Source organism: Tamandua tetradactyla, chromosome 17, assembly GCF_023851605.1.
Source record: "Tamandua tetradactyla isolate mTamTet1 chromosome 17, mTamTet1.pri, whole genome shotgun sequence".
In the NCBI taxonomy this organism is placed as follows: Eukaryota; Metazoa; Chordata; class Mammalia; order Pilosa; family Myrmecophagidae; genus Tamandua; species Tamandua tetradactyla.
In genome coordinates, this window is record NC_135343.1 from 2,063,363 (window position 1) to 2,088,916 (window position 25,554).

A 25,554-nucleotide genomic window follows, 5' to 3' on the forward strand; every position below is an offset into this window, starting at 1 on the left:
TCCAACTCCAATTCATTTTTTTCCTTCACACTTCTATCACTATCTGTTCTTGTTTGTTTATTTTTTGTCTTCACCAGTAAAATAAAAGCATCATGAGAGCAGGGACCATGTCTGCTTGTCCATTACAGCCCCTGTGCCTGGCACTCAGTGGACCCCTAGGAACTACCTAATGAATGAATAGTTGAAACATGTTTACGGGGCCAAGTGTGCACCTTCCATTTCTCGTCTCTATTCCCCTCTTTACCTCTGCCATTTTTCAGCTTCTCCCTAATGTTTTGTTCTAGAAAGATATCAGTGAGCAAAGCAGTACTTTGTATTCATTCTCTCCCTAACGTATATAGTGTTTTCTTTTACACTGGCACTGTAATAGGTATATCTGTATTTTCTATTTATTTTAGACAAGAAGGCCAGATCTGAGAACCAGGACTCCATTCAAAAGCAAGATGTTTCTGAAGAAGTAAAGTCAGGAAAAACATTAATGGAAAAACCGAGAATAAACGGTTCTCTGGGTCCTGCACTTGGACCTGATAGACCTAAGGGCCGAACAAAAGAAAATCCTTTAAGGGAGATTTTGACAAAATCTTTCCCTAAGGAGAAGGACTCAAGGCGAGTATCCATTCCTCCCAAGAAAATTAACAGTAAGGAGAGAAACTTTGAATGTAGCATATGTGGAAAGACCTTATTTAACCATTTATCCCTCACCCGCCATCAGAGAACTCACACTGGAGAGAAGCCTTATGGATGCAAAGAATGTGGGAAAGCCTTCAGGTATAAGAGTAGTCTTAATAAGCATCTGATGTCTCATACAGGGAAGAGCCCCTATGAATGTAGTGAATGTGGGAAAACTTTCTATGACCGATTAACCCTTACTGAACATCAGCGGACTCATACAGGTGAGAAGCCCTTTAAATGTAACGAATGTGGTAAGGCCTTCTTTGTCCGCTCATCTTTTACTCGACATCAAAGAATTCACACTGGAGAAAGTCCTTATGAATGTACAGAATGTGGGAAGTCCTTTAGCCAGAAAAGTATTCTTGCTCGCCATAAGCTCACTCACACTGGAGAGAGGCCCTATGAATGTAAGGGATGTGGCAAAGCTCTGTTTGACCGCTCATCCCTTATTCGCCACAGGAGAGCACACACTGGAGAAACTCCTTTTGAATGTAATGAATGTGGAAAAGTTTTCTTTGACCGCTCATCCCTTAATCAACATCAGAAAATTCATAGTGGAGACAAGCCCTATAAGTGCACTGAATGTGGGAAAGCCTTCCTCCAAAAAAGACGGCTTATTCAACATCAAAGAGTTCACACTGGAGAAAAGCCCTATGAATGTAGTGTGTGTGGGAAGGTTTTCAGTTGCAAGTCATCTGTAATTCAACATCAGAGGCGTTATGCCAAACAGGCCTTAGAGTATCATGGAAATGCTTCAGCTGAACAAGCAACCCCTAGAGAGACTTCAGACAGATTTTTACAAGATAATGAAGATTTGTATTTGAGCACCTTCTAACTGCTACTTATTTTCATGCCTCTGCTAAGTAACCACAGTCCTAATTATCAATCTCAATGGATCATGCCATAAACTTCATCTGGGATGCTTCAAATCTTAGATATTTAGAAAACCCCAAATTGGTTATAAGCTATCCAATCTATACTCTTTGTAAGTGTTTGAAGGGGACCTTAATATAGATATCATATTTATTAATTATTAATTTAATTAATTTATGTATTTACTTATTTATTTATTGTCAGACTGAGTGCTCTATGAGAACTGGGACTAATTTTATATTTGTGCACTGCTGCATCCCCAGCGTGTGGCACCTGGCATGTCACTGGCACTTACTACATTTTGAATGCTCACCTGTCTAGTCATGAAAATTTGAGCCCCAAATCAAATGCACTTTCTGGAACTACAAACTTCAGTAAGAAAATACACATCAAGTTAACATCTTTGTAGGCCAACTCATGTCTTCCATATAATTGTGCTTTTAGCTCTTAACCCACTCCTCTTGGAGCTTCCTAGAGCTCTGATTTGGATTATATACTTTGTTCTCCACTTCAGCTTTCAGTCTTTGGCATCTGTCTTCTAACCAAGCTCTGGGCTCTGAAACACTAACCCATCTACCAGTTACTCTTGTTGTTGTTGGTTTTTCTTTTTTGGGGGGGTGGGGTGCATGGTCCGGGAATGTTGTTGGTTTTTATCTTTGTTTTCATCTCCCCATGACTATGTTTCCTTAGCCTGGCTATAGGGGATATGGGTCAGGTCTTCCATTCTGTCAATATCTTGGACAAAATGCCTTCCCTTTCTTATAATATATTCACTTGTAGCTGCTAATGGAAAATAAACCAAAACGTTCAAAGTCCAGTTGCGACAGTCAGCTGCAGCCATAGCAGTTCAGTGCAGTCTCTGGCTGTAGAGGTCATCCTCTACAATGACCCAGGAAATGGGGCTAAGCCTAATCTTAAAGAATTCTGTAAAACCAAACTTAACTCCAGACATAGCTCATCCATGGATGATCACAAAGCAGCAGTCACGAGGAGGGAACTGAAAGCCAGATCAACCTATCCCATTAGATGTAGTGTCCTTCTTGTCCTCAACATCAGTATCTGAAACCCACATACAGACTCGCCTATCCACACATACACGGTGGAGGTGTAGACTGGCTTCCTCATGTCTATGTCGTTGAGGATTCCTGCTTAGTAATAAAACGAAGCAATGAATCCAGAGAGCAGCTGGGAGCAGGAGCACCAAGATGAAGTGGATTTCCTGATGTCTGGATATTAAAAACAAAAGCAGCACAATTACCTTCACTTCATGTACCATCCCCTACATAAAGGGCACAGATTTAGCTTGGCTCTCTCTTTCATTGTATTAATAAGCAGAAAAGCCCAGTAACAGAGGCCACAAAAATTCGTTCCTTATTAGGATCAAAGAACAGCTTCTGGGAGGCTGCCCAGCATGTTCAACATGCCACACATACCACATAAGGAGGTCAATTCATTTCCATCATACATGGGTGCAGAACCTGTGCAGAGCCTGCAGACCAAATACTATAGGAAAAACTGTTCACCTTATTTAGCCATTTTACAGAACTTCATAATAGTCACTTGAAAAAGCCAAAGTATTGGCAATGAATGTTGGTAATGGTTGCTATGACTGAGGCTGTTAATTGCCTTTCTAATAGTTATTCTTCCCTTCTTCCTTAATATCAAGAACTCTGACTCATTTCCTAGCCTCTCCTGCTGCTAGGTTTAGCTTATTAGCCCAATGATATATTGTTATATATGGATTTTGTTGCATAAGACTCCTGGGAAGGCACCTTAAAAGAGACTGACAGCCAGGAAACTTCCTTTTTGCCTTTGCTCTTCCCTTCTTGAAATGTGGATTTCGTAGCTGGAATTTCAGCAGCATCTTGCGAATTTGAAGATAAAAGCTATGCCTTAAGGGTGACAGGAGAGAAAAATAGATGCTGCCTGGTTTCCTGATGGTTTTATGGAGCCTCCAAACCAGTCCTGCACTTCTGGACATGAATGTACAAGAATAAACTCTATGTGTTCAACCACTTTATTCACAGCCAAATGAAATTCCTGTTAAACCTTCCAAAGCAATACACAAGTCAGCAGAAGAGGAACTAACTACTACCCACAGAGAATACTGCCTCTGATCAGAGGGGACAGTGAGCGGTACCTCATGGTGAGGTTGGCCTCACCTTAGAAGTATAATGGACCACATCCGTTGTGATCAGCTTTGGAGACTTGATGCCTCCAGGGATTGGCTAATCATGACAGAGGAGCAAGAGGTGTGGGTCTTCTTTGTCCCTATGGCCCAGCATCATTCTTTGCAAATCCTTCCTAAGGGTCTGGCAACTCAATCCCAGACACCTTCAAGTGTCTTTTTGCATGTCTGATTTTCTTCAGGCCAACTTCTCTGCCATTCATACTAAAAACCCATCTATTTATCCATGCCCAAAGTATTTTTAAAGTATGCAGAGAATTAATTACAAATAAAAACGTATAATCACACTATTCAAAATTGGCCAGCTTGTTGCCAAGAGTCAGTTCAATATGTAGGTCTTAGCTGTTTCTCAGCCTGGTTGTAGAGATGCCTAATAATCCTGTTATTGGGGGTGTGTGAAAGGGAGGAACATGGTGCATCTGGGTGCAGGCAGATGACATGGTAGTGGCTGGAAGGTGTTTCTCACTTAAAGAGCTGTTGCCAGCAGATGCCCACTCTCCCACTCTTTCTTCCCCATTAACCCCCAGCAGATATCCTGCTAGAAAGATGGAAGTTTTCTATAATTCTCTTGAAATGCCTCATCAGTAAATCAAATCGATAAGATTAAATGGTGAAATTAAAGGAGAAAAAGGACAAGATGGAATGAGTCCCTTTGATTGTATACATAACTGTATGAGTTTCAAAAATGACACTGATTTTAGCGATCATGGGTGAATAAACCAAGCATACGTCATCAAACCAAGGTCAGGCTGAAACCATCCCTGAATGTTCTGTGCCCGGGCAAAGTTGGTGCAAACACTATCACTTGGCTTGATAGAAACTTCATTGGTAGACTTCCAAGCCTTAGATACCTCCCAATTCATCAGGCATCAGGGTTGCCCCTCCCAAATGCAAGATGATATACTAGAGCAGAGAAAGTGTAGCATTTGTCAGGTTCTAGAAGTCTGTCCTGGTTGTAACTTGTGACATCACCAGCTATGTTCCCTTATTCCGTAGCTCTTTTCTGGACTGTTTGCAACTGCTCCTGTACTATCAGTATGACTCCTCCATTCTGATGGTCAGAAAATTTACATGTAAATCCCTACTCCTCTATATTACAGAATATACATTCAGGGTTCCTAAAGTGTCTGGCCACTGATACAAAAGAGTTCTCTTCCTTGAAACTCCTGGTGCTAGGACTAGAGACCTAACATTGTCCTCCCAGTGACTTATCTCCAGACTCCATGCAATCCACGGTCAGCCTGTGCTGCTACCCTCGCTACCTTCCTAAGCACTGCTACTAGCTTACTGTTTTAGTCTGCCAAAACTGCCAGAATGCAATACACCAGAGATGGATTGGCTTTTAATAAAAGGAGATTTATTTAGTTAAAAACTTACAGCTCTTCAGAGGAAAGGCAGCTAACTTTCATCTGAGGTTCTCTCTTACACAGGAAGGCACTTCCCAGATGCTAGCCCTTCTCTCCTGGCTTCTGGGTTCAATCAGCTTTCCAGGGGGTGATTTCCTTTCTCATCTCCAAACATCTGGGCTGAGCTGTGAGTGCTGAGATGAGGTATGCTGAGCTGTTGGTCTCTTCTGTGTTGAGCTCTCTTCTGACCTCTCTTTTAAGCCTCAAGCTTAAAATTAAATTAAACATCACGCATTTTGGAAGGCACTTGCCTTAGCCGACTATAGATGTAATCAATCGTAGATGAGTTTCACATGCTAATGACTCAAGTCCACAGCAACAGAGCTAGGCACCATCAACTGGCCAAGTTGACACCTGATATATTACTGTGCCACTTTGAAAGGATTTATGTACCCCAGAAAAGTCATGTTTTAATCTTAATCTTGTGAGAGCAGTGGTTTCTTCTAATCCCTATTCAGCACTATAGGTCGAAAACTTGATTAGGCTATCTCCACAGAGATGTGATTCAGTCAGTTGTGGGTATTAAACATGATTAGATGGAGATGTATCTCCAACCCATTCTAAGTGGGTCTTGATTAGTTTATTGGAATCCTATAAAAGAGGAGACATTTTGGAGAGCGTTCCTTTTGAGAATGAGGAGAGGGCTGCAGAGCCGCGACAGAAGGACAAGAGAGCCACAGAGTCCACCAGCAGCGACCTTTGGAGATGAAGAAGGAAAACACCTCCTGGGGAGCTTCATGAAGCAAGATGCTTGGAGAGGAAGCTAGCAGACATTGCCATGTTCGCCACATGCCTTTCCAGCTGAGAGAGAAACCCTGAACTTCACCAGTGTTCTTGAACCAAGGTGTCTTTCCCTGATGCCTTATATTGGACATTTTTATAGCCTTGCTTTAATTGGGACATTTTAGTAGACTTAGAACTGTAACTTGCAACTTACTAAATTCCCCCTTTTTAAAAGCCATTCCATTTCCGGTATATTGCATTCCGGCAGCTAGCTAGAACCATTAACCCATTAGCCCATTGCTTCAGTGACCTGAGAGACAGACAGTGGGTTATTTAGCAAGTGTGTCCACTTGGCTCTGCAAGAGGTCTCCAGAGAGACTTTGTGAAGAAACCATGACTTGGAGCCGTTGATGGGAGAAGAGAAGAGGAATTGATTTGGGTCAGATCCCTCTTATCTGCCTCACAGACAGGTTGTATCATCCACCCACCCTAGGGAAACAGTACCCAACAACCCACTGTATAGCACTCCAGCAAGCCAGAAAGCGGTAGGAAGAGCTAGAAACCTGTGGTGTACTGCTGGTTGGCCTGTGGCAGGCAATGGAGAGAGCCTGGTGGTCTCAGGCAAGTTAACTGTCCAGCTCAGGTGGTGCCATCACATGGCTGATTGGGCTCATAGGCTTTGGCAGGTAAGGTGGAGCAAGTGGCTGAGGGTCTGTGAGAGGCCCTAAGGAAATGCATTATGTACATGAAGCATGCCTGGTTTACCTTCCTTTGCAGCTTCATTCCAAACCTGATTTCCTGTCTCAAGTCTACCTTTTTCTCTCACTACCTGAGACCTCTCTTTCCTATTGACTCTCATGGCCCCTAACCCTCCACCTATTTGCCACCCAAATCCTTCCATTATGTTTTTGCTCTTGCCCTCTTCTGGGCTGAATAATAGATTCCTTGTTCATTTCTCAACATCTACTTTCACTCAAATAAATGGCCTATTGTGGCACTAGAGACTTCTTGGTGAAGGTAAAGATGGCAGAATGTTGTGGCAAAACAAAGACTAGAAGGAAACAGGCCCTAACTGAATTTAGAAAATCCTGAGGACAGTCCACCCTCCTGAGATAATGGGGTTCATGGAGGTTTTTCTTCTAAGGTGTTTCGACTCCACTACTGGACTGTGACACTGGTCTACTGGACCAATCTGCGTGCTTGGGTGGGTGCTAGTGTTTGGGGCCATGTGATTCTAAAACAGGACCTATAGAGGTAAAAGCAAAGTTATCAAGAAGGGCCATGGTTTCCAGAAGCACACAAATAAGATCCAAGAAAACAATGAGGACCATATTCAGTTCAGGAACTTAAACCTTCCATAAAAGCACAGAGAACAGTATACTCTCATTTATTTATTGATCATCTACCTAAAAATAAACTAGGGATACTCATTGCCTCATGAAGCTTATGCTCTGGTGTATGTGTGCCAGGGGACACACAATAAATAAAACAATACTTGTAAAATATATTAGAATAAGTACCATGGAAAAAAATAATGTGGTCAGAGAAGGCTTCACAGAGAAGGTGAACAAAGACTTAAAGGAGTTGAGAGAGGAGGCCATGTGGATACTTAGAGGAAGGATATTGAGACAGAGGAACTAGTAAAAAGGGCCCTTTGTTTGATCAAAGAATGGCCAAAAGGCCAGGGAGGCCACAGCAGACCACATAAGGGAGAGTAGTAGAAGATAGTATCAGAATTAATGGGGATAGGAGGGCCCAGGTTATGGGGGCATTGTAAGGACTCTGGTTTTTATTCTGTGTGACATGGAAGAGCCATTGTGTTGAGAAGAGAATGTACTCGGTAGAAGTGGGACCAGTCAACCAATAGGTGCAGAGAGCCAGACAAAAGATGATGGATGCTTGGACCAGAGTGGCAGCAGTGGACATTGTGGGTCAGGTTATACTGGATGTGAGGCGAGATAAAGAGGAATAATGGCTCCACAGTATGAACTGAGCAAGTAGAAGGATGGAGTGGCCACTTACTGAGATGAGGGAAACTCTGGATGGGAGAAGTAAGGCAGTGGGGAAGGACCCAAGAAGTTCAGTTTTAAACATGCTAAATTAGAGGCATTTATTAGACATCCAAGTAGAGAAGGTGAGGAGCCTGATATATATATGACTCTAGAGGTAAAACCCAGGCTGGAGAGATAAATTGGGAGGTGATAACATTTAGATGGTATTTAGCGAGTCCAGACTAAATAAGATCACCCAGAGAGTGAGTACTACTGGAAAAGAGCGAGACACCCAACAGCTGAGGTCCCGAGCATTCCAACATTTGGTTGGCCTCCAGTTAAACATCTGCGTCGCCTGCAACTTGTTACAAATGCTCATCCTCAGGCCCCACCCCAGCCCTCCGGAATGGGTGTGGTGTCTATCAGAATAGATTCAACTAGTCTCCAGGTGATTCTGATGTGCTGATTTTGAGAACCGTAGGTGTAGAGATTGGGTACAGGAACTACCTAAGAGTACTGAGAAGGAGTGGCCAATCAACTAGAAGGAATGTTTCCAGGAGGAGGGAGTGATCAGGTTTTTGAGCTGCCCTCGATAAGTCAAGTGAGGTGAAGACCAACAGCAGACCACGGATTTGGTGAAGATTTCTGCCATGGAGATGGACAGCAAAAGGAAGGTATTCCTCTGTAGTGGTGGTGCCTTCCATGCACCGTAACTTGTGAAGGAGACTCCCTGTTCCACAACTCCTGCTGACTGGGAGGGGAGGGTGGGGGGTGGGCGGTTGGGGTGGGGAGCCCTATCAGCTGTCCTTTGAGCGGGGGGGCCTGTGTTCTCTACCACAGTCCCCACTCCCCCAGCCCTAGCTGACTGGACCAAAAGCAGCCCATCTATACACCAGTCAGAGATAAGAGTGGCTGCAGGAGTACCGCAGACCCCAAATAATAGTGGGTTAAGCAAAAGAGAAATGTGTGCTCTCCAAGCTAACACCCCAGCTCCGTTCCACTGAACTGTCAGGAACTCGGGACCGTCTGTGCTGTCGGTTTGCCGTTCCTAGGGTGTAACCCATCCACGTGGTGCCCGAGGAGATACGGAGAAGTGGAGAAGGGTAGGCGGGCTTTCCTCTCCTCCGTGAGAATCACTTTTGCTTTCACCCCCTGACAACAGGCGGAGAGGATGAAGGGTAACCCTTACTCTGGGGAGCCTTGTGCCGAGCCACAAGCTGGAGAGTCTTTCAGAGAAGGTCGAACGGCCTCGGGGTTTGTAGCCAGGGCACAGCTAGGCTGATCGGATGTCTCTTAGGGCTGTGAACTGGACAGAAAGGGAGGACGTGGCTGCGGGGTTACCAGGAGAACACGCACGGCTCCTGGCCGGTGGCTCCCGGGGCGGGTGCAAGCGGAGATCGTCTCCGTGAGGTCAGCGGTCCCAGGCAGGCCGGGGTGTTCCTGCGCCGAGTTAACGCCGGGCGGAGATCCCGGCTTTCCTCGCTGCCAGGTGCAGCCCGGCGTCAACGCCCCGGACTCTGCAGCCACGGGAGGCACCCCGAGGTCACCTCGGCCCCGCCAGCGGGCCTGACACACCTGCGGGGCGCGGGCGCCTCCTCCCGAGGGCTCAGGCGCTGCGGAGGGCCCCGGGGTGGCCAGGGGCGCGGCCCGGCGCGCTTACAGCCGAGGGAGCCCGGCCCCTGCGAGGCTGAGCGCGCCGCGGGGTCGCCCGGGAGGCGGGGTCGGGGACGTGCCACGCGCCCCCGTGTGCCGGTATCGGGGGCGCGCTGGCGGGGCCACGGGGGTTCCTGGGAGGTGGGGTCCGGGGCGCGCGCCGCAGGGGCCTCCTGGGAGCCGGCGTCGGGGCCGCGCCGCGGGGGCGCCTGAAGGCGGGGGGGCCGCGAGTCGCGCCCCGCGGAGGATGCCGGGAGTTGTAGTTCGCTCGGCGCCTCGGATGCCTTTGTCGCCAGCCCGGGGCCGGCGTGAGGGGCGCGGTCGCCGGGGGTCGAGGGCCGAGCTCGGAGGGGGGGCGGCGGGGCGGCCCCGGTGGGGGCTCCGGGCCCCGGCGAGGGTCGCGCGCCGCGTCCTGGGGGCTGGGCGGGCTGTGGCCCCCCGGAGCCCTCTCCCGCGCGCCAGAGGAGTCGCCGCCATGGAGCCCGGGGGCCGCGGTGAGGACCCCGGGGGCCGCGGTGAGGACCCCGGGGACGGGCCGGGGAGGGCGCTCCGTGTGCCCTGGGAGTCGGGCACGTGGGGGCTGGAGGCCGAGGCGCCGCCTCCCTGGCCCGGGGCCCCGAGGGCCGTGTGTCTCTTCCTTGCCCAGCGACCCCGAGTCCGGCCCTGGCTCGGACCCCTGTCCCCGCCGCAGTCCGGGCCGACGGGAGTGAGCGCCCCGAGAGGCCGCGGGTCCCCCCTTTTCTGAAAAGAGTGAGCGTCGCTGGTCGCGAGCCGCGAGGAGAGCGGGGCACGGCGCGGGGCGCCCCCGAGGCGGACTTGCAGCCGCGTCTGACCCGCTCGTGGGTGGGAGCCGCTGCGCGCCGACCCGCCCACGCGGCCCACTCGGCTCCCCTGGGCGGGAGCCGGCCTGATGCTGGGGTGTTAGGGCGCCTCGAGTCCCACGTGGGGCTCCGCAGGAGCAGCAAGCGGCGCTTGTGAGGCGGTGTCTTCCGGCCGCTGCCGGCGTGAGCGCCATGGCCCGTCTCTCCGCTTCCAGGACCGTCCCCTGAGGACCCGGAGCGACCCCGCGCCGGAAGGCCAGGCGACGATGGCGTGGCTGCAGGGCTGCCCAGCCCTGGGCCCCAGGTGGGGTCCCCCCTCCTCCGCCTCTCCCTCCCCCTCCCCCTCCCCTTCCCTCCTCTCCCCTCTCCCCTCCTCTCCCCCCTCCCCTCCTCTCCCCCCTCCCCTCCTCTCCCCTCTCCCCTCCTCTCCCCCCTCCCCTCCTCTCCCTCTCCTCTTCCTCTTCTCTCACCCCTCCCCTCCCCCTCCTCCGCTCAGCGCGGGTGTATTTTCTTCCCTTGCTGTGGAATTGCTCAGCTTGGATTCCGGGAAGATGGGTTTCATCCTTATAAACGGGCGAATGGTGAACCCCACGGGGTCTGCCTCTCCCTTGGGCAGAGCTTTCCCCCCAGGCTTCTTGGCACTTCTTCTCTGCCCCTGTGGTGCTGGATGTTTATTCAGTGCTGTAGTTGGCCCTGTGGTGAGATGCCAAGGAATAAAGCCACCTGTCCCTGCCTCGTGGAGTTTACTGGGGAGGTAAGCGATAGATAGATGACGTAGTTCAACGACATGATGAAATAAATTTCTGAAAATGCGGAAATGACTGGTACAGACAAGTCATAACAGGCAATGGAAGAGATTTCCATGCTCTAGGTTAACTGGGAAAGGTTTGGGAGAAAAGCTGCTGTTTGAAAAACAAGAGAGAGTGGGATTTGGAAAGTAGAATAGAGGACTATTCCCAGAATGAGAACAGTTTGGCAAAAAGGGTTCCAAGTTACAGGTCATCAAGGGGTGGGTGCCTCACTGTGGCGTGGGCTAGGAGTGGGGCAGGGGAGAGAGACTTGGGTAAGCTGTGGCCAGTCCACAGGAAGTCTATATTGGGTCTTTTTGAAGCTAAGTAAGGCCCCATGAAGGGGACACTAAAAGAAATACCAGTATAACAATTTAACTGTAATACTCATTTGTTAAATCCTATCTTCTAAGAAAAAAAAAGACAAAAAAAGAAACAATAAATCCTATCTTCTCTGTTATAACCTCCACCTTTCCTTTGATTTTTCGCCCAGTTTCTAGGGACTATACTATTCTAGCTTTTTCATGTTGGAAAGGGCTGTCAATATGGCATGAAGGGATGGAACTGGTTGATATTTTGGAGAGGCTGGGTCCTCTGGGTTTCACGACTTACCTGGCCTAGGAACCCATCTGGAGGTTGTAGGTTTCTGGAAAGTGATCATAATGCAGAATCTCAGCTAATGCCTGAGGTGTTCTTTAAGGTTGGCAGGAATGGTTTTGGTTGGGGTTAGGCAAACCATGATAATAGCAGTATCTAGCTGAAGCTTAAATATAAGTAGCATAGCTATGGGTAGGCCTAGCTTTCCTACTATATAAATAAACCTCCTAAGAGTAAGCGTCAAGATCAAGGGCTTAGCCTATTGACTTGGGAGTCTCTAATATTTGAGACACTATCAGGGGTTTCCCTAGTGGTACAGTTTAATAATTCCTTGAGACCATATGATATATTTGCTCTTTTGTTTCTGGCTTATTTTGTGTCTCATAATGTCCCATGTTCATTCACAATGTTGCATGCCTCATAACTTCATTTCTTTCTGTAGCAGCACGCATTGAATCATTTATTTACACCACAGTTCACCATTCTGTTTCTCAGGCTGTATCTTCCAGCCTCTTGCAATCATCGAGCATCATGTATAGATCAAGGTTAGACGAGAGTAAACATTCCATTGATGTGTTCAGTGTTTGATAAACATATCTGTTCTCCTCTTTGCCTCTGTTCCTGTGTACACTTTTATAGAACCACCCATTTAAACTTGTTTCTACTAATTCTTGTTCTTTCGTTTCTTTCTTCATTTAATCATTCAACAAATAGACTGTTCTACCCTTGCCAGATACTAGAGCTGCTTCAGTGAGCAAAAACAGACCTGGCCTCTGTCCTCATGGAACTTACTGTCCGTTGGGACTGACACGTGTTCCTCAGAAGGTCCCTCGGTGTGTGCTCGAGCCCGAGAGGAAGGAAGGACCATGGTGCTACCGTCTAGAGCGTCAGGAAGTCAGGGAAGGCTTCCCTGAGGAAGAAATGTCTGAGCTGAATGTGAATAAGGTTGAAAAGGCTGAAAGGATGAGGCGGGGAGAGGGGCACACAGGAACAGGGATCAGCCTGTGTAAAGGGGCCAGTGAAGGAGGGGCACATCCACGCAGCTGAGAAAAGGCCTGGAGCCCAGAACCGCAGGAGCAGGGTGTGTGCTGGGCGGCACGGTGTGGGGGTTAGATTGGGCAGGGCTATTACGAGAAATGGCAGGAACTCTGGGAAATTACATAAACACTTGGGCTTGAAGTCCTGTTTTACCGATTAATCTATTTTCTTGTGATATATCTTGAAGACATCTTAATTTTTAGTATCTATATTGGGGTGATTTTATTGTCAAAGGAAAACCAGAGAGCAAGATGCTTTTTATTTCTTGAACCTCATATTTTTAAACCACATCACAAAGAAAATGTTTAATTGGTAATTATATCTTTTCTACTTTCTCATATCTAGTTAGCATTTCTATAGTTCTATAATTGAGTTTATCACTACATCAGCTAATAACTTTGTATTTTCAGGTTTTACGCTGAAGGTACTTTCCTCCCTATTTGCAGGTAACATGCAGTTTTGATACATGGAGCAAAGAGCGAGTTTGTGGCCCATAAGTATGTCAGAATTTTGATGTTGGAGAACATGGGGTCCTTCCTGTCTTCCTTCTCCTATGCTGTCAAGTTTTGTTGTTCCCGAAGACCTTTGAAAGGATGGTCCCTCACTGCCGCTCCTGTGTTTGGTCTTTTCAGGAATCGTTGCTGAGCAGGGGTCTGGCTGAGGTGTTCACCCAGTGGGGGCGGCTGAACCCTCCTCGGGGAGATCGGCCCGAGACGCATAGGAGTCTGGTCTTGCTGGGTGAGGATGGCTCTCTCTACCCCTGTGAATTTACCCAACCGGCACCTTTGCTTCTTCACTTTCTAGGAGCTCTGAGGTTCTTAGATTCAAAGACTTTTAATCCCTATAAGGCCTGAGACAGGCAATTTCTGCTTTTTGTTTCTAGATACAGTTTTAACACTGTTGGAATTAGAAATTGACGTCTCTGTGGTATTAGACTGTGACGTCTCTTTCCTTCTCCCTGTCCAAGGGTGTTGAGGCAAAGTTCTACCAGAAATGCCTCTTAATAAAGTGAGTGCTGCTTTTAGTGGGGAGAGGTAAAAACAAGCCACTTGTTCTGAACTCAGATAAGCCCATATCAGTTTTCCTACCTTCTTTTTCCAGAAGAAGAAACAATATTGAGCTCTGTTGAGGAAGAAATCCAGAACCAGCCTTTCTCTCTCTCTCTCTTTGTGTGTGTGCTTGTGTATCTCCTTCCCTCCCTCCCCTCCCTTCCCCTCTCTCTTCCCTAAACACCAAGAAGCTAACACTGAACTCTTTATTGGACTCCTTTTTCTTTCTTCATGAACAGGGCTTCCAATTTCCAAGCCTGATGCAATATCTCAGCGAGGGGAGCGAGGGGAGGAGCTGGAGAGAGAAGTCCCCAAAGCAGCCAGTCCAGGTGATTGATTGTTGCAAACAGCAAGTGGTCAACATTGAAGGCAAAACCCAGATAGCAGGAAAAGTATTTTTGCAATGCTCATGGAAGAGCCTTTGCAGAGTTCACTTAGACCCATGAAAATTGAAAGCAAAGTCCCTGTCTCCCTGCCACCCAGCTCTGTGGACTGTTTTTTTAAAAATGTAACTACTTCCCACACATTCAAGCCAATTCTTTTTTGCAAATAAGGTAAAATGAAACCAGCATTTTAATGTTTGTTAAACAACTTGCTTGGGTGTAAGACTCTAAAGCAGCCCTTTTTTCATATATGTTGAGAAAAAGTCTGCAGAGTGATGCTATCTTTTGAACTTTAGACCAATGATTGAATTGGTGTCTGAGTTTCCCCTTGCTGCCCTTCTGTCTAAGTGGAGGCCGCAGAGCATAATGGTTACGCGTGCAGACCTCAGAGCCAGCCTTCTGCCGTTTAAAGCCGAATTAGCTGCTCACTCACTCTGTTACCTTAACAAATGATTTAGCTTCTCTGCACCTCTGATCCCCCAAACTGTAAAATGGTGATAATGATATGATAGCACTTAACTCATAGGCTTGTTGTGAGGATCAAATGAAATAATCCAAGAGAAATGCTTAGAACATTATTGGCTCTATGCATAGCAAATGATAGCTATTGATTAAATCCTGGTAACTTTTTCTTTGGAAGATATCATGGATTTGACACTTTCACTTCTTTTTATATATTTTTATTGTATAACATAACATATATATACAAAGCAAAGAAAGGGAAAAAAGCAATAGTTTTCAAAGCATTCTTTAACAGGTAGTTATAGGACAGATCCCAGAGTTTGTCATAGACTGCCATATGATCCTCTCTGATTTTTCCTTCTAACTGCTGCAGAATATAGGAAGCTAGAAGGAATAAATTTTTTTTGTCATCACAATTGACTTTTTTGTGAAAAGTAACGTATACAAAAAAAGCAACAAATTTCAAAGTACAAGACCATGATTCGTTGTAGAACAAATTTCAGGGTTTGGCATGCGTTACAATTCCACAATTTTAGGTTTTTACTTCCAGCTGCTCTAAGATATTGGAGACTAAAAGAGATATCAATTTAATAACTCAATCATATTCATTTGTTAAGTCCTGTCTTCTATGTATAACTCTGCCATCACCTTTGATCTTTCCATATCTGTTTTTAGGGGTGTTTGGGCTATGGCAATTCTAAATTTTTTATATTGGAAGGGTCTGTCACTAGTATGGGGTAGGAAGATGAAACTACCGGATGTTCTGGAGAGGCTGGGCCCTCTAGGTTTCAGGACTTATCTGGACCAGGGACCTATCTGGAGGTTATAGGTTTCTGGAAAGTTACTCTAGTGCATGGAACCTTTATAGAATCGTATATATTGCCTGAGGTGTTCTTTAGGATTGGCTGGAATGGTCCTGGTTGGAGTTTGGAAAGTTAGGATAGGTAACAAGATCTGTTTGAAGCTTGTGTAAGAACAACCTCCAGAGTAGCCTCTCGACTCTATTTGAACTCTCTCTGCCACTGATACTTTGTTAGTTACACTTCTTTACCCCTTTTGGTCAAGATGGGATTATTGATCCCACGGTGTCAGGGCTGGATTCATCCTTTGACCCTTTCACTTTTGTTAGACTGAATTACCGCAGTGACTATTGGCTGATAATACTTTCTTTAGTCTTATCCTGGTCTAATTGAGGTAATAAACTAGTTCTAGATTCCCTCATGATGAGTTGTAGCTTACTGTGCCAGTTCTGTATTCCTCTGCTTGCTTTCAAGACCTCTGTCAGTCCCCCTGCCTAACCTTCTGGTACGCTCTGTTCTTTCACCTGGACCCTTAATACCAGGCAGTCAGGTTCCCTGCTCTTCTCTGCTGCGTGTTCTCCAGGAACGTTTGGGGCTTGAATTCTTCCACTCCCCTTAGCTAGAAGTCCCTTTTCCTTCACAACTATTTCTACCTACTGGTCCTTTTTAGGCCCCAGGCACTTCTCTGCATATGATATGTCATGAAACGTATTATGTTGAATAGATTTGTATTATGTAGAGTCAGTGAGTACTGAAGATCATCAAAGCCTGGAGATATTTAAATGTTTCTCGTAGTGAAGCCTTCCCCACCTAAAACTCTTACTAGGAAGCCAGGATTTGGGAACAGTTACCTTGATAGGGTACAGGCCCATCTGAATACATGATGCGCTGACCTTCCCTCCACACAGACTACTCCTTCTTTTAAAATCTGTTATGTTTTACTCTTTCCAGTGTACTGTGGATGGTGTGATGGCAAGCAGTCAGAGATACCAGTTGGTTTCTAATACTAAGTTCTGTGATAATTAAAATTTGTAGATGCAGACCACTGAATGCCAGCTTCTAGAATTTGTATCTTATCTTGAGAACAGTAGAGCCAAAAGAGATTTTTGTGTAGCATGATGAGAGGGATGGTTTTGAAACAATCTGTTGATAGTTGGGACATATTGGAATGAGGAAAGATTGGTAGCAAGGAGATGGGCTGAAGATGGTAATTCTCAAGTGATAAGGCTCTGGCGAGGTGGTGACTAGTCTTTAGGAGACTATCTTTTTCTGACCCCAGCCCTGTCTCGCCAGTACCTGGCTTTGATCTGCCATTTGCTCACATCACTTTTGCTTAGACATGTTCTGTTATTCTTTCTAATTCCCTACTCTAGAGAGGGGAATGTTGAGTGTGTGCTCTGTCATAGTTCTTCATGACCTAGGTTTCTTTGCCCATTCACCTCTCTTCTCCTGTGTTCTCTCATGATTGCAAGGCTATTTTTGGTGAGAGTTTTCAAGTTATTATGTTCCCTGTCAGCAGTTTTTTTTTTTTAGTTTCAGTATTTTCCCACCACAGCAGTTAGGTTTCTCTCAGTGTAGAAAATGGTACATGTTTATTTTCCTTTCTTTCAGACTTGAAGACGAATCCAGAAAACAAGGAGCTAACCCTAGAGCAGGACATTTCTGAAGAGGCATCAGCCCCTGGGGTGTTTATAGAAAGAGTTCCTAAGGGAGGTGCCAGTGAATGTGAAGACTCTTTAGAGAGTCAGCAGGAAAATCATGAGAAACGTTTAGTGCAAATGGTTGTCACCCAGAAGAAATCTTCTGGGGAGAGAAGTTACCAGTGTGATGAATTTGGAAGAAATTTTAGTCGAAAGTCATTACTTGTTCAACAACAAGAGAGACTACATAATTGTGATTCGCTTGAAATGAACTTAAAACAAAATTCAGATCTAATTAGGCATGAAAGAATTTACACAGGAAGGAAACCTTGGAAGTGTAACGAGTGTGGGAAAGCTTTCAGTTATTACTCAGCTTTTGTTTTGCACCAGAGAATTCACACAGGAGAGAAACCCTATGAATGTAATGAATGTGGGAAAGCTTTCAGTCAGAGCATACACCTTACTCTACACCAGAGGATTCATACTGGAGAGAAACCCTATGAATGTCATGAATGTGGGAAAGCTTTCAGTCACCGCTCTGCCCTTATTCGGCATCACATAATTCATACGGGAGAGAAACCCTATGAATGCAATGAATGTGGGAAGGCCTTTAATCAGAGCTCATACCTCACTCAACATCAGCGAATTCATACTGGAGAGAAACCTTATGAATGTAACGAATGTGGGAAGGCCTTCAGCCAAAGCACATTTCTTACCCAGCATCAGGTTATTCACACTGGAGAGAAACCTTATAAATGTAATGAATGTGGAAAAGCCTTTAGTGATCGCTCAGGCCTTATTCAGCACCAGAGAACTCACACTGGGGAGAGGCCTTATGAATGTAACAAATGTGGAAAAGCCTTTGGTTACTGTTCAGCCCTGACTCAGCACCAGAGAACTCACACTGGCGAGAAACCCTATAAATGCAGTGATTGTTCCAAAGCTTTCAGTGACCGCTCAGCCCTTATTCGTCATCAGAGAACGCACACAGGAGAGAAACCTTACACGTGTAAAGATTGTGGAAAAGCTTTCAGCCAGAGCTCTTCTCTCACTAAACATCAGAAAACTCACACTGGAGAAAAACCCTATCAGTGCAAGGAATGTGGGAAAGCCTTCAGCCAGAGTTCATCCCTTTCTCAACATCAGAAAACTCATGCTGGAGGGAAAACCAAGGAATATGGAAAAGCCTTTAGTGAGCATTCAACCTTTGGCCAACAAAAGAGAATTCATACTGGATAAAGATTATATAAATGTAGTACAAGCAGAACATATTTATTGAGCACTTACTATAAATGCTCTGAGGGCTATAAAGAAACTTACCAAAAAAGTATATGTTAATTGAGAAGTTACTGATACGGGACATAGCTTGCTTAGAATATGAAAGAGGTTGTACGTTTTTGAAATATCCTAATGGTGGAGGGCATGTTTAATTTCCTTGGGGAAAAGGGAAAATTATTTCTAATATCCTAATGTGTATGTAAGCCACCAGATCCTTAAAAGTGAAGAAGAGTGTGGTGGAAAGAAGACATTTTGAGTAGCCAGTTAGTCTCGGAATACTACAGAGATAAAGTTTCAAAGAGACAAGTGGTTCTTTTAGAGATACTGCAGGGGTAGAGATAAAGATTGAGAGTCCACCATGAATTTATCCAGTATCAAAAGTGGTGGTAGAAGGAAAGTTTTCCTTTAGTCATAACTATAAGGCCAGAAAAAAGTGGATGGAAAGGATAATGAAAAAGAATTGGGGAGTGAATCCCCAAAGTGTTGGTTGTCATAACTACTCAACTGAGTACTCACACCAAGGAAAATATTAGTTGAACTTGTTACTGAGCAAAGTTGGTCAATCACAAAAGACGTAGGCTTCTTTAACCTGAAACCAAGGTGGTCCACTTACCCATTTTTTGTCGTTGGGACCTTGCTTATTGAGGCATGTAGCCTACTAAGAACTCGCTTTTGTCTCCAAAGGTCGAGACTTAAAGCCTAGAAATGGAGAATACAAAAAGGACCTTTGATGTTTTAAATCCATTTTAAGCTATCCAATTCATCTGTGGAGGTGCTTATGTATAATTATTTACCTCAGCTGTATGTAGTTTGGATCATAGAATTTTTCATGCCATTGTGAAATTTAGTTGTAGAGTTGAACTGACACTGCATATTAGATTGTGAAAAACATGAAAAGACAGTGAAATACTTGCTTTCACCATTTTATTCTTGGGTAGAGACAGATGACATCTTTGCATATATATATATATGTATATATATTTATTGAAACTGAAGAGTATTGCAAACTTTTTTTGTGTGCAGTGTGTTTAGTTTTTAGATGTTTGACATTGATGTGTTTTAGCATGGATTCCTTTGAATTTACTTTGTTCGGAGTTAGCTCTGTTTCTTGAATTTGTAGCTTTATGTCTCGTCAAATTTGGGAAATTTTCAGCCATCATTTCTTTGAATACTGCTCTTCCCCGCCCTTATGCCCTCTGCTTCTTTCCTTTTCAGACTCAGATGATACAGATGTTAGCTCTGGTAATAGTCTCACAGGTCCCAAAGGCTTTGTTCATTTTTTCCAGTCTGTTTTCTTTTGTTCAGAATGGATAAGTTCTGTCGTTTCTGTCTTCAAGTTTGTGGATTCTTTCCTCTGTACCCTCCATTCTGCTATTGAACCTGTGATTGAGTTTTAATTTATTGAGTAAGTGCTCAATAAATATTGCATTTCTGTTATTGTATTTTTCAATTCCATTGATTCTTTTTTGATTTTTAAATTTTTATTGACAAATCTTCACACACATGCAGTCCGTACATGGTGTACAATCAGTGGCTCACAGAATCATCACGGAGTTGTATATTCGTCATCATGATCTTTTTAGAACATTTGCATCACTCCAGAAAAATAAAAAAGTAAAAACTCATACATCCCCTACCCCTTACCCATCCTTCTCACTGACCACTAGTATTTCAATCTACCCAATTTATTTTACCCCTTATTCTTCCTATTACTTATTTTTTATCCTTTTTTTTACTCATCTATCCATACCCTGGATAAAAGGAGTATCAGACACAAGATTTTCACAATCACACAGTCACATTGTAAACGCTCTTTCATACAATCGTCTTCAAGAATCAAGGCTACTGGAATACAGCTCAATGGTTTCAGGTACTTCCCTCCAGCCACTCCAATACACTGTAAACTAAAAAGGGTTATCTGTATAATTCATGAGAAAAACCTCCAGGATAAACTCTCGACTCTGAAATCTCAGCTACTGAAACTTGATTCTGTCTCATTTCTCTCTTCCCCCTTTTGGTCAGGAAGGCTTTCTCATTCCCATGATGTCAGGTCCCGGCTCATCCTGGGTGTCCTGTCCCACATTGCCAGGGAGATTGACACCCCTGGGAGTCATGTCCCACATTGCCAGGGAGATTGACACCCCTGGGAGTCATGTCCCACATTGCCAGGGAGATTGACACCCCTGGGAGTCCTGTCCCACATTGAGGGGAGGGCAGTGAGTTCACCTGCTGAGTTGGCTTAGAGAGAGAGGCCACATCTGAGCAACAGAAGAGGTTCTCTGGGGGGTGGCTCTTAGGCATAATTATAGGTAGGCTTGGCTTCTCCTTTGCAGGAATAAGTTTCATAGGGACAAATCTTAAGATAGAGGGCTCAGCCTATTAATTTGGTCGTGCCCACTGCTTGCAAGAATAACAGAAATATTTCCTCCTTTCTCCCCAGTCCCCCAGTGGAACTTTGCCAATACTTTTTTATTCTCTGCCCAAATTACTCTGGTATATATTAGGGCATCACACTAACCTGCACAAAACCAACATGATCTCACACCCTATTCAAGATTCCATGTACTTATGGTGTTCAACTAAACTGACCATGTAAGTTAAATTAGGTATCCACTGATTGTTTATATCATTTCTTTGCTGAGTCTTTGTTTGTTTCATTTGTGAGAAGTGTGTGTGTAATTGCTCACTGAGGCGGTTTTATGGTGGTGCTTTGGTTTCCTGGCTGCCGAAGCAATCCTCCATGCAGTGGGTTGGCTGAAACAATGGGAATTTAGCGGCTCACAGTTTTGAGGCTAGAAGTTCAAAATCAAGGCATCATCAAGACAGTGTTTTCTGCCAGAAGGCTATAGCATTCTAGGACTGGCTACCAGTGATCCTTGGTCCTTGGCTTTCCTGTCATATGGCAGTGCACGTGGCAGCCTCTCCTGGCCCTTCCCTTCTCTTCTGGGTTCCATTCACTTTCAGCCTCTGAATGCTGCCTCTGGCTTTCTCTCCCTCTCTGACTTTCCCCATAAGACCTTCACGATAGGATTAAGACCCGACTTGGCTAAGCCACACTTAACTGAAGTAATCTCATCAAAAAGTCCTATTTATGAGTTCACACTCACAGGAATGGATTAAGTTTAAGAACATGGTTTTCTGGGACACATAGCTCCAAACCGCCATAGATGACTACTTCAAAGACCTTGCCAGGTAATTCTAACATCTGTCATCTTTAATGTTGGCATCTGTGGAATCTCTTCTTACTCAAGTTGAGATTTTCCTGATTCTTGATATTATGAATAATTTTCAATTGAAACTTGGGTATTTTGAACACTTTGGTTATTATATAAAGCTCCAGATCCTATTTAAAGCTTGTTTTAGTAGGCCTCCTCTGGCACTGAAAAAGGTGGGGGTGATGGTACCATCTTATTACTTTCAGTTGGCATTGGAAGTCCATTTTGCCATTGGGCCTCTATTAACTCCTGGGCTGGGGAGGCGTTCTTTGATACTGAGCAGGGGTATCTTATTATTACTACTGAAGTGGCCTCTACAGATACCTCATTACTGCTGGGCAGTGGTAAAAGTCCTTACTCTTCTATAAACCTCTGTTGTAGTTTGCTAGCTGTTGGAATGCAAAATACCAGAAATGGAATGGCTTTTTTTGGGGGGGAGGGGAGGGGTGCATGGTCCCGAAACTGAACCCAGGTCTCCCACATGGAAGGCTGGCATTCTAACCACCAACTACCCATGTACACTATGGAACAGCTTTTAAAAAGGGAGAATTGGGGCAGGCCATGGTAGCTTAATGGCAGAGTTCTCGCTTGCCATGCCCAAGACCTGGGTTCGACTCCCAGTGCTTGCCCATGTAAAAAAAAAAAAAAAACAGAATTTATTAAGTTGCAAGTTTACAGTTCCAAGACCATGAAAATGTCCTAATTAAAACAAGTTTATAAAAATGTCCAAATTAAGGCACTAACAAGAGGTTACCTTCACTCAGGAAAGGCTGATGAAGTTCAGGTTTTTCTCTCACCTGGAAAGGCTCATGGCGAACATGGTAAACTCTTAGCCTTCTCTCCAGACTTCTTGTTTCATGAAACTGCCCCGGGGATGTTTTTCTTCTTCATCTCCAAAGGTGCTCTGGCTGTGTGGCCTCTTGTGGTTCTTGTGGCTCTCTCATCTCGTGCCTCTATTGTGGCTCTGTCGTCATTCTAAAGCTTCCTCCAAAATGCTTCCTCTTTTAAAGGATTCAAGTAAACTAATTAAGACCCACTTGGAATGAGTGGTGTCACATCTCCCTCTAATCTAAGGCTAACACCCACAATTTGGTAAGTCACATCTCCATGTAGATAATCTAAGTTTCCAATTTATAGTGCTGAATAGGATTAAAAGAAATAGCTGCCTCCCAGGAGATGAAACGAGAATTAAAACATGGCTTTTCTTGAGTGCATTATCCTTTCAAACCAGCCCAGCCTCCACTGAACTCATGCTAGGAAGAGGGAGGCAACCATTTGTCATCTCTGATGAGGCTGGAAGTTCAGTCTCCCCAGGTGATCTAAGCTGAATCTGGGCAGGGGGGAGGGGAGTTTCATTACTGGCATGCAGGGATGAAAATCCTGTCTCTCCATTTGACCTTCTCTGACACTACCCCATGGGGTGGAGGCTGGGCGTCTCCTTGCAGCCTGGTGAGGGTGGACATCTCAGCTTCCCACTCGGTTCTGGTTGGTGGGGGTATGGCTGCAGTTCTTTCTGTTGTCTGTGGCTAGAGCAGGACAATTAGGTCTAAAAGTTTTCTGTCTTGCTAGACTTTCCCAGTCTCTCTACTGGAGTGAGCAGGCTCGTCTTGGACCTTTTTTCGTCTGTGCCTGTTGATGTCCCTGTGCACTTGCTTCTTCAGCACCTCTTCCTTCTGGGGGTTCGGCAGAAAGAAACCCAGAGCACTCCCACTCCAAGAGCTCTAGCTGGCCTGCTTTCTCTCCGCCTTTCAGAGTCTTGTGCTTGTTTTATATATAATATCCAGGGTTTTTAGCTTTATTTAGCAAGAGAACAGAGAAAAGTATTTCATCTTTTTGACAACATCCTTGCATTTGACACCAGAAGGACACATCGGGGGTGTCAGTTACAGTCCAGAGATCTGTGGCATACTTAGGTCATTTAGAACCAGGAACCAGTTAGAACTAAGCATCGAGAAGAATATCCACTGGTTCCCACAGATGAGCTGCTTGGGTTGGAAGGTGGAAACTACCGGGCTGTGGGCTTCCTGTGACTTTGAAGTAACCAACATTTTAAGTTGGTGAAATAACAGTATTTAGTTGTAAATTACAAATTTGAAAATGGAAGATAAATATGACTGAGAATATAAACTATAAGATTAATATGATTTCTTTATGTCTTTGCTTCAAGAGTATATGACATTGAGCCCCCAATCTTGGGGTTTGTTCATATGAAACTTAACCCCACAAAGGATAGGTCAAGTCTACTTAAAATTAGACCTAAGAATCACCCCCAAGAGAACCTCTTTTGTTGCTCAGATGTGGCCTCTCTCTCCAGCCAACACAACAAGCAAACTCACTGCCTTCCCCCTGTCTACGTGGGGCATGACTCCCAGGGGTGTGGACCTTCCTGGCAACGTGGGACAGAAATCCTAGAATGAGCTGGGACTCAGAATCAAGGGATTGAGAAAAACCCTAGAATGAGCTGAGACTCAGCATCAAGGGATTGAGTAACCTTCTCGATGAAAAGGGGGAAGAGTGATATGAGACCGAGTGTCAATGGCTGAGAGATTCCAAAAAGAGTTAAGAGGTTATCCTGGAGGTTATTCTTAGGCATTAAATAGATATCACCTTTTTAGTTAAGGTGTAATGGAGAGGCTGGAGGGAAGTGCCTGAAAATGTAGAGCTGTCTTCCAGTAGCCATGTTTCTTGAAGATGATTGTATAGCTTTCACAATGTGACTGTGTGATTGTGAAAACCTTGTGTCTGATGCTCCTTTTGTGAATAAAACATTTGGGTTAAAAATAAATAATAGGGGAACAAATGTTAAAGTGAATTTAGTAGATTGAATTGCTAGTGACAATGAAAGGGAGGGGTAAAGGGTATGATATGTATGAATTTTTTTTGTTTTCTTTTTATTTCTTTTTCTGAATTGATGCAAATGTTCTAAGATATGATCATGATGAATGTGCAACTATGTGATATTGTGAGTTACTGATTATATATGTAGAATGAAATGATCATATGGTAAGAATGTGTTTGTATGTTGGTATGTTTAATAAATAAAAGAATGTGAGAAACACTGGAGAACTGGATTCAGAATTTTGTTTTATTCATTATAGTATTATCTATATGGGTATCTATTCATTTTCATTTGATATATTAAATTAAATGATAATTTAATACATGCTACCATAGAGAACCAACAAGAGAAGGAAAATAATTGGAATTTAGGACAAGTCATGTTATCTCTTAAGTCTGTTTCCTCACTTATATTTTTAAAAAATGTAATAACTACTCTACTTGAGAGTGATTAGAGTTAGGCAGATAATGAGTGTGGCAGTGATTTGTAAGCTATCGAGTGCTATGTAACTATTAAGTATTGTTGATATGGTCATTTATATGAGCTTACATCATGTATGTTTTGTGATGGTATAGCTTAATAAAAATGGTTTTGAATATAATCAAATGTGTCTGTTTACATTTTTTAAAGTTTTCTTGCACAGTAGTAAAATTTGCATCCTTTGAGATGATCACTTTTCCTTTTGGTTTTTAGAATTTAAAAAAGCTGATTTTTTTCCTTTTTTATTAATAAAAAAAATTTAACAACAAACGAACAAAAACATTCTTAACATATGATCATTCCATTCTACATATATAATCAGGAATTCACAATATCATCACATGGTTGCATAGTCATCCTCATGATCATTTCTTAGAACATTTGCATCAATTCAGAAAAAGAAATAAAAAGACAACAGAAAAAGAAATAAAACGAAAACAGAAAAAAAAATGTTTACATACCATACCCCCTACTCCTCCCTTTCAGTGATCACTAGCATTTCAAGCTAAATTTATTTTAATATTTGTTCACCCTATTATTTATTTTTGTTCCATATGTTCTACTCGTCTGTTGACAAGGTAGATAAAAGGAGCATCAGACACAAGGTTTTCACAATCACACAGTCACATTGTTAAAGCTATATCATTATATAATCATT

General features: G+C 44.2%; 2 protein-coding genes across 7 annotated transcripts in view; both read left to right on the forward strand.

Moving 5' to 3' along the window:
- ZNF2 (zinc finger protein 2) overlaps window positions 1–4,771 on the forward strand; it is a 47,838-nt gene extending 43,067 nt beyond the window's left edge. For 5 of the 6 annotated variants that reach the window (XM_077133739.1, XM_077133737.1, XM_077133738.1 and 2 more), the window contains one exon: window positions 399–4,771. In XM_077133739.1, the coding sequence (XP_076989854.1) occupies window positions 399–1,507 (1,109 nt within the window). In that variant the 3' untranslated portion in view covers window positions 1,508–4,771. The remainder of the gene's footprint in view (window positions 1–398) is intronic. The other variant, XM_077133743.1, reaches the window with a different exon arrangement.
- A 6,061-nt stretch (window positions 4,772–10,832) lies between these two features.
- ZNF892 (zinc finger protein 892) lies at window positions 10,833–24,963 on the forward strand. The gene is made up of 3 exons (XM_077133744.1): window positions 10,833–13,488; window positions 14,039–14,128; window positions 17,056–24,963. Exons 1-3 carry the CDS (start codon window positions 13,344–13,346, stop codon window positions 18,321–18,323), a joined length of 1,503 nt encoding a protein of 500 aa, XP_076989859.1. The 5' UTR covers window positions 10,833–13,343; the 3' UTR covers window positions 18,324–24,963.
- The last annotated feature ends 591 nt before the right edge of the window (window positions 24,964–25,554 follow it).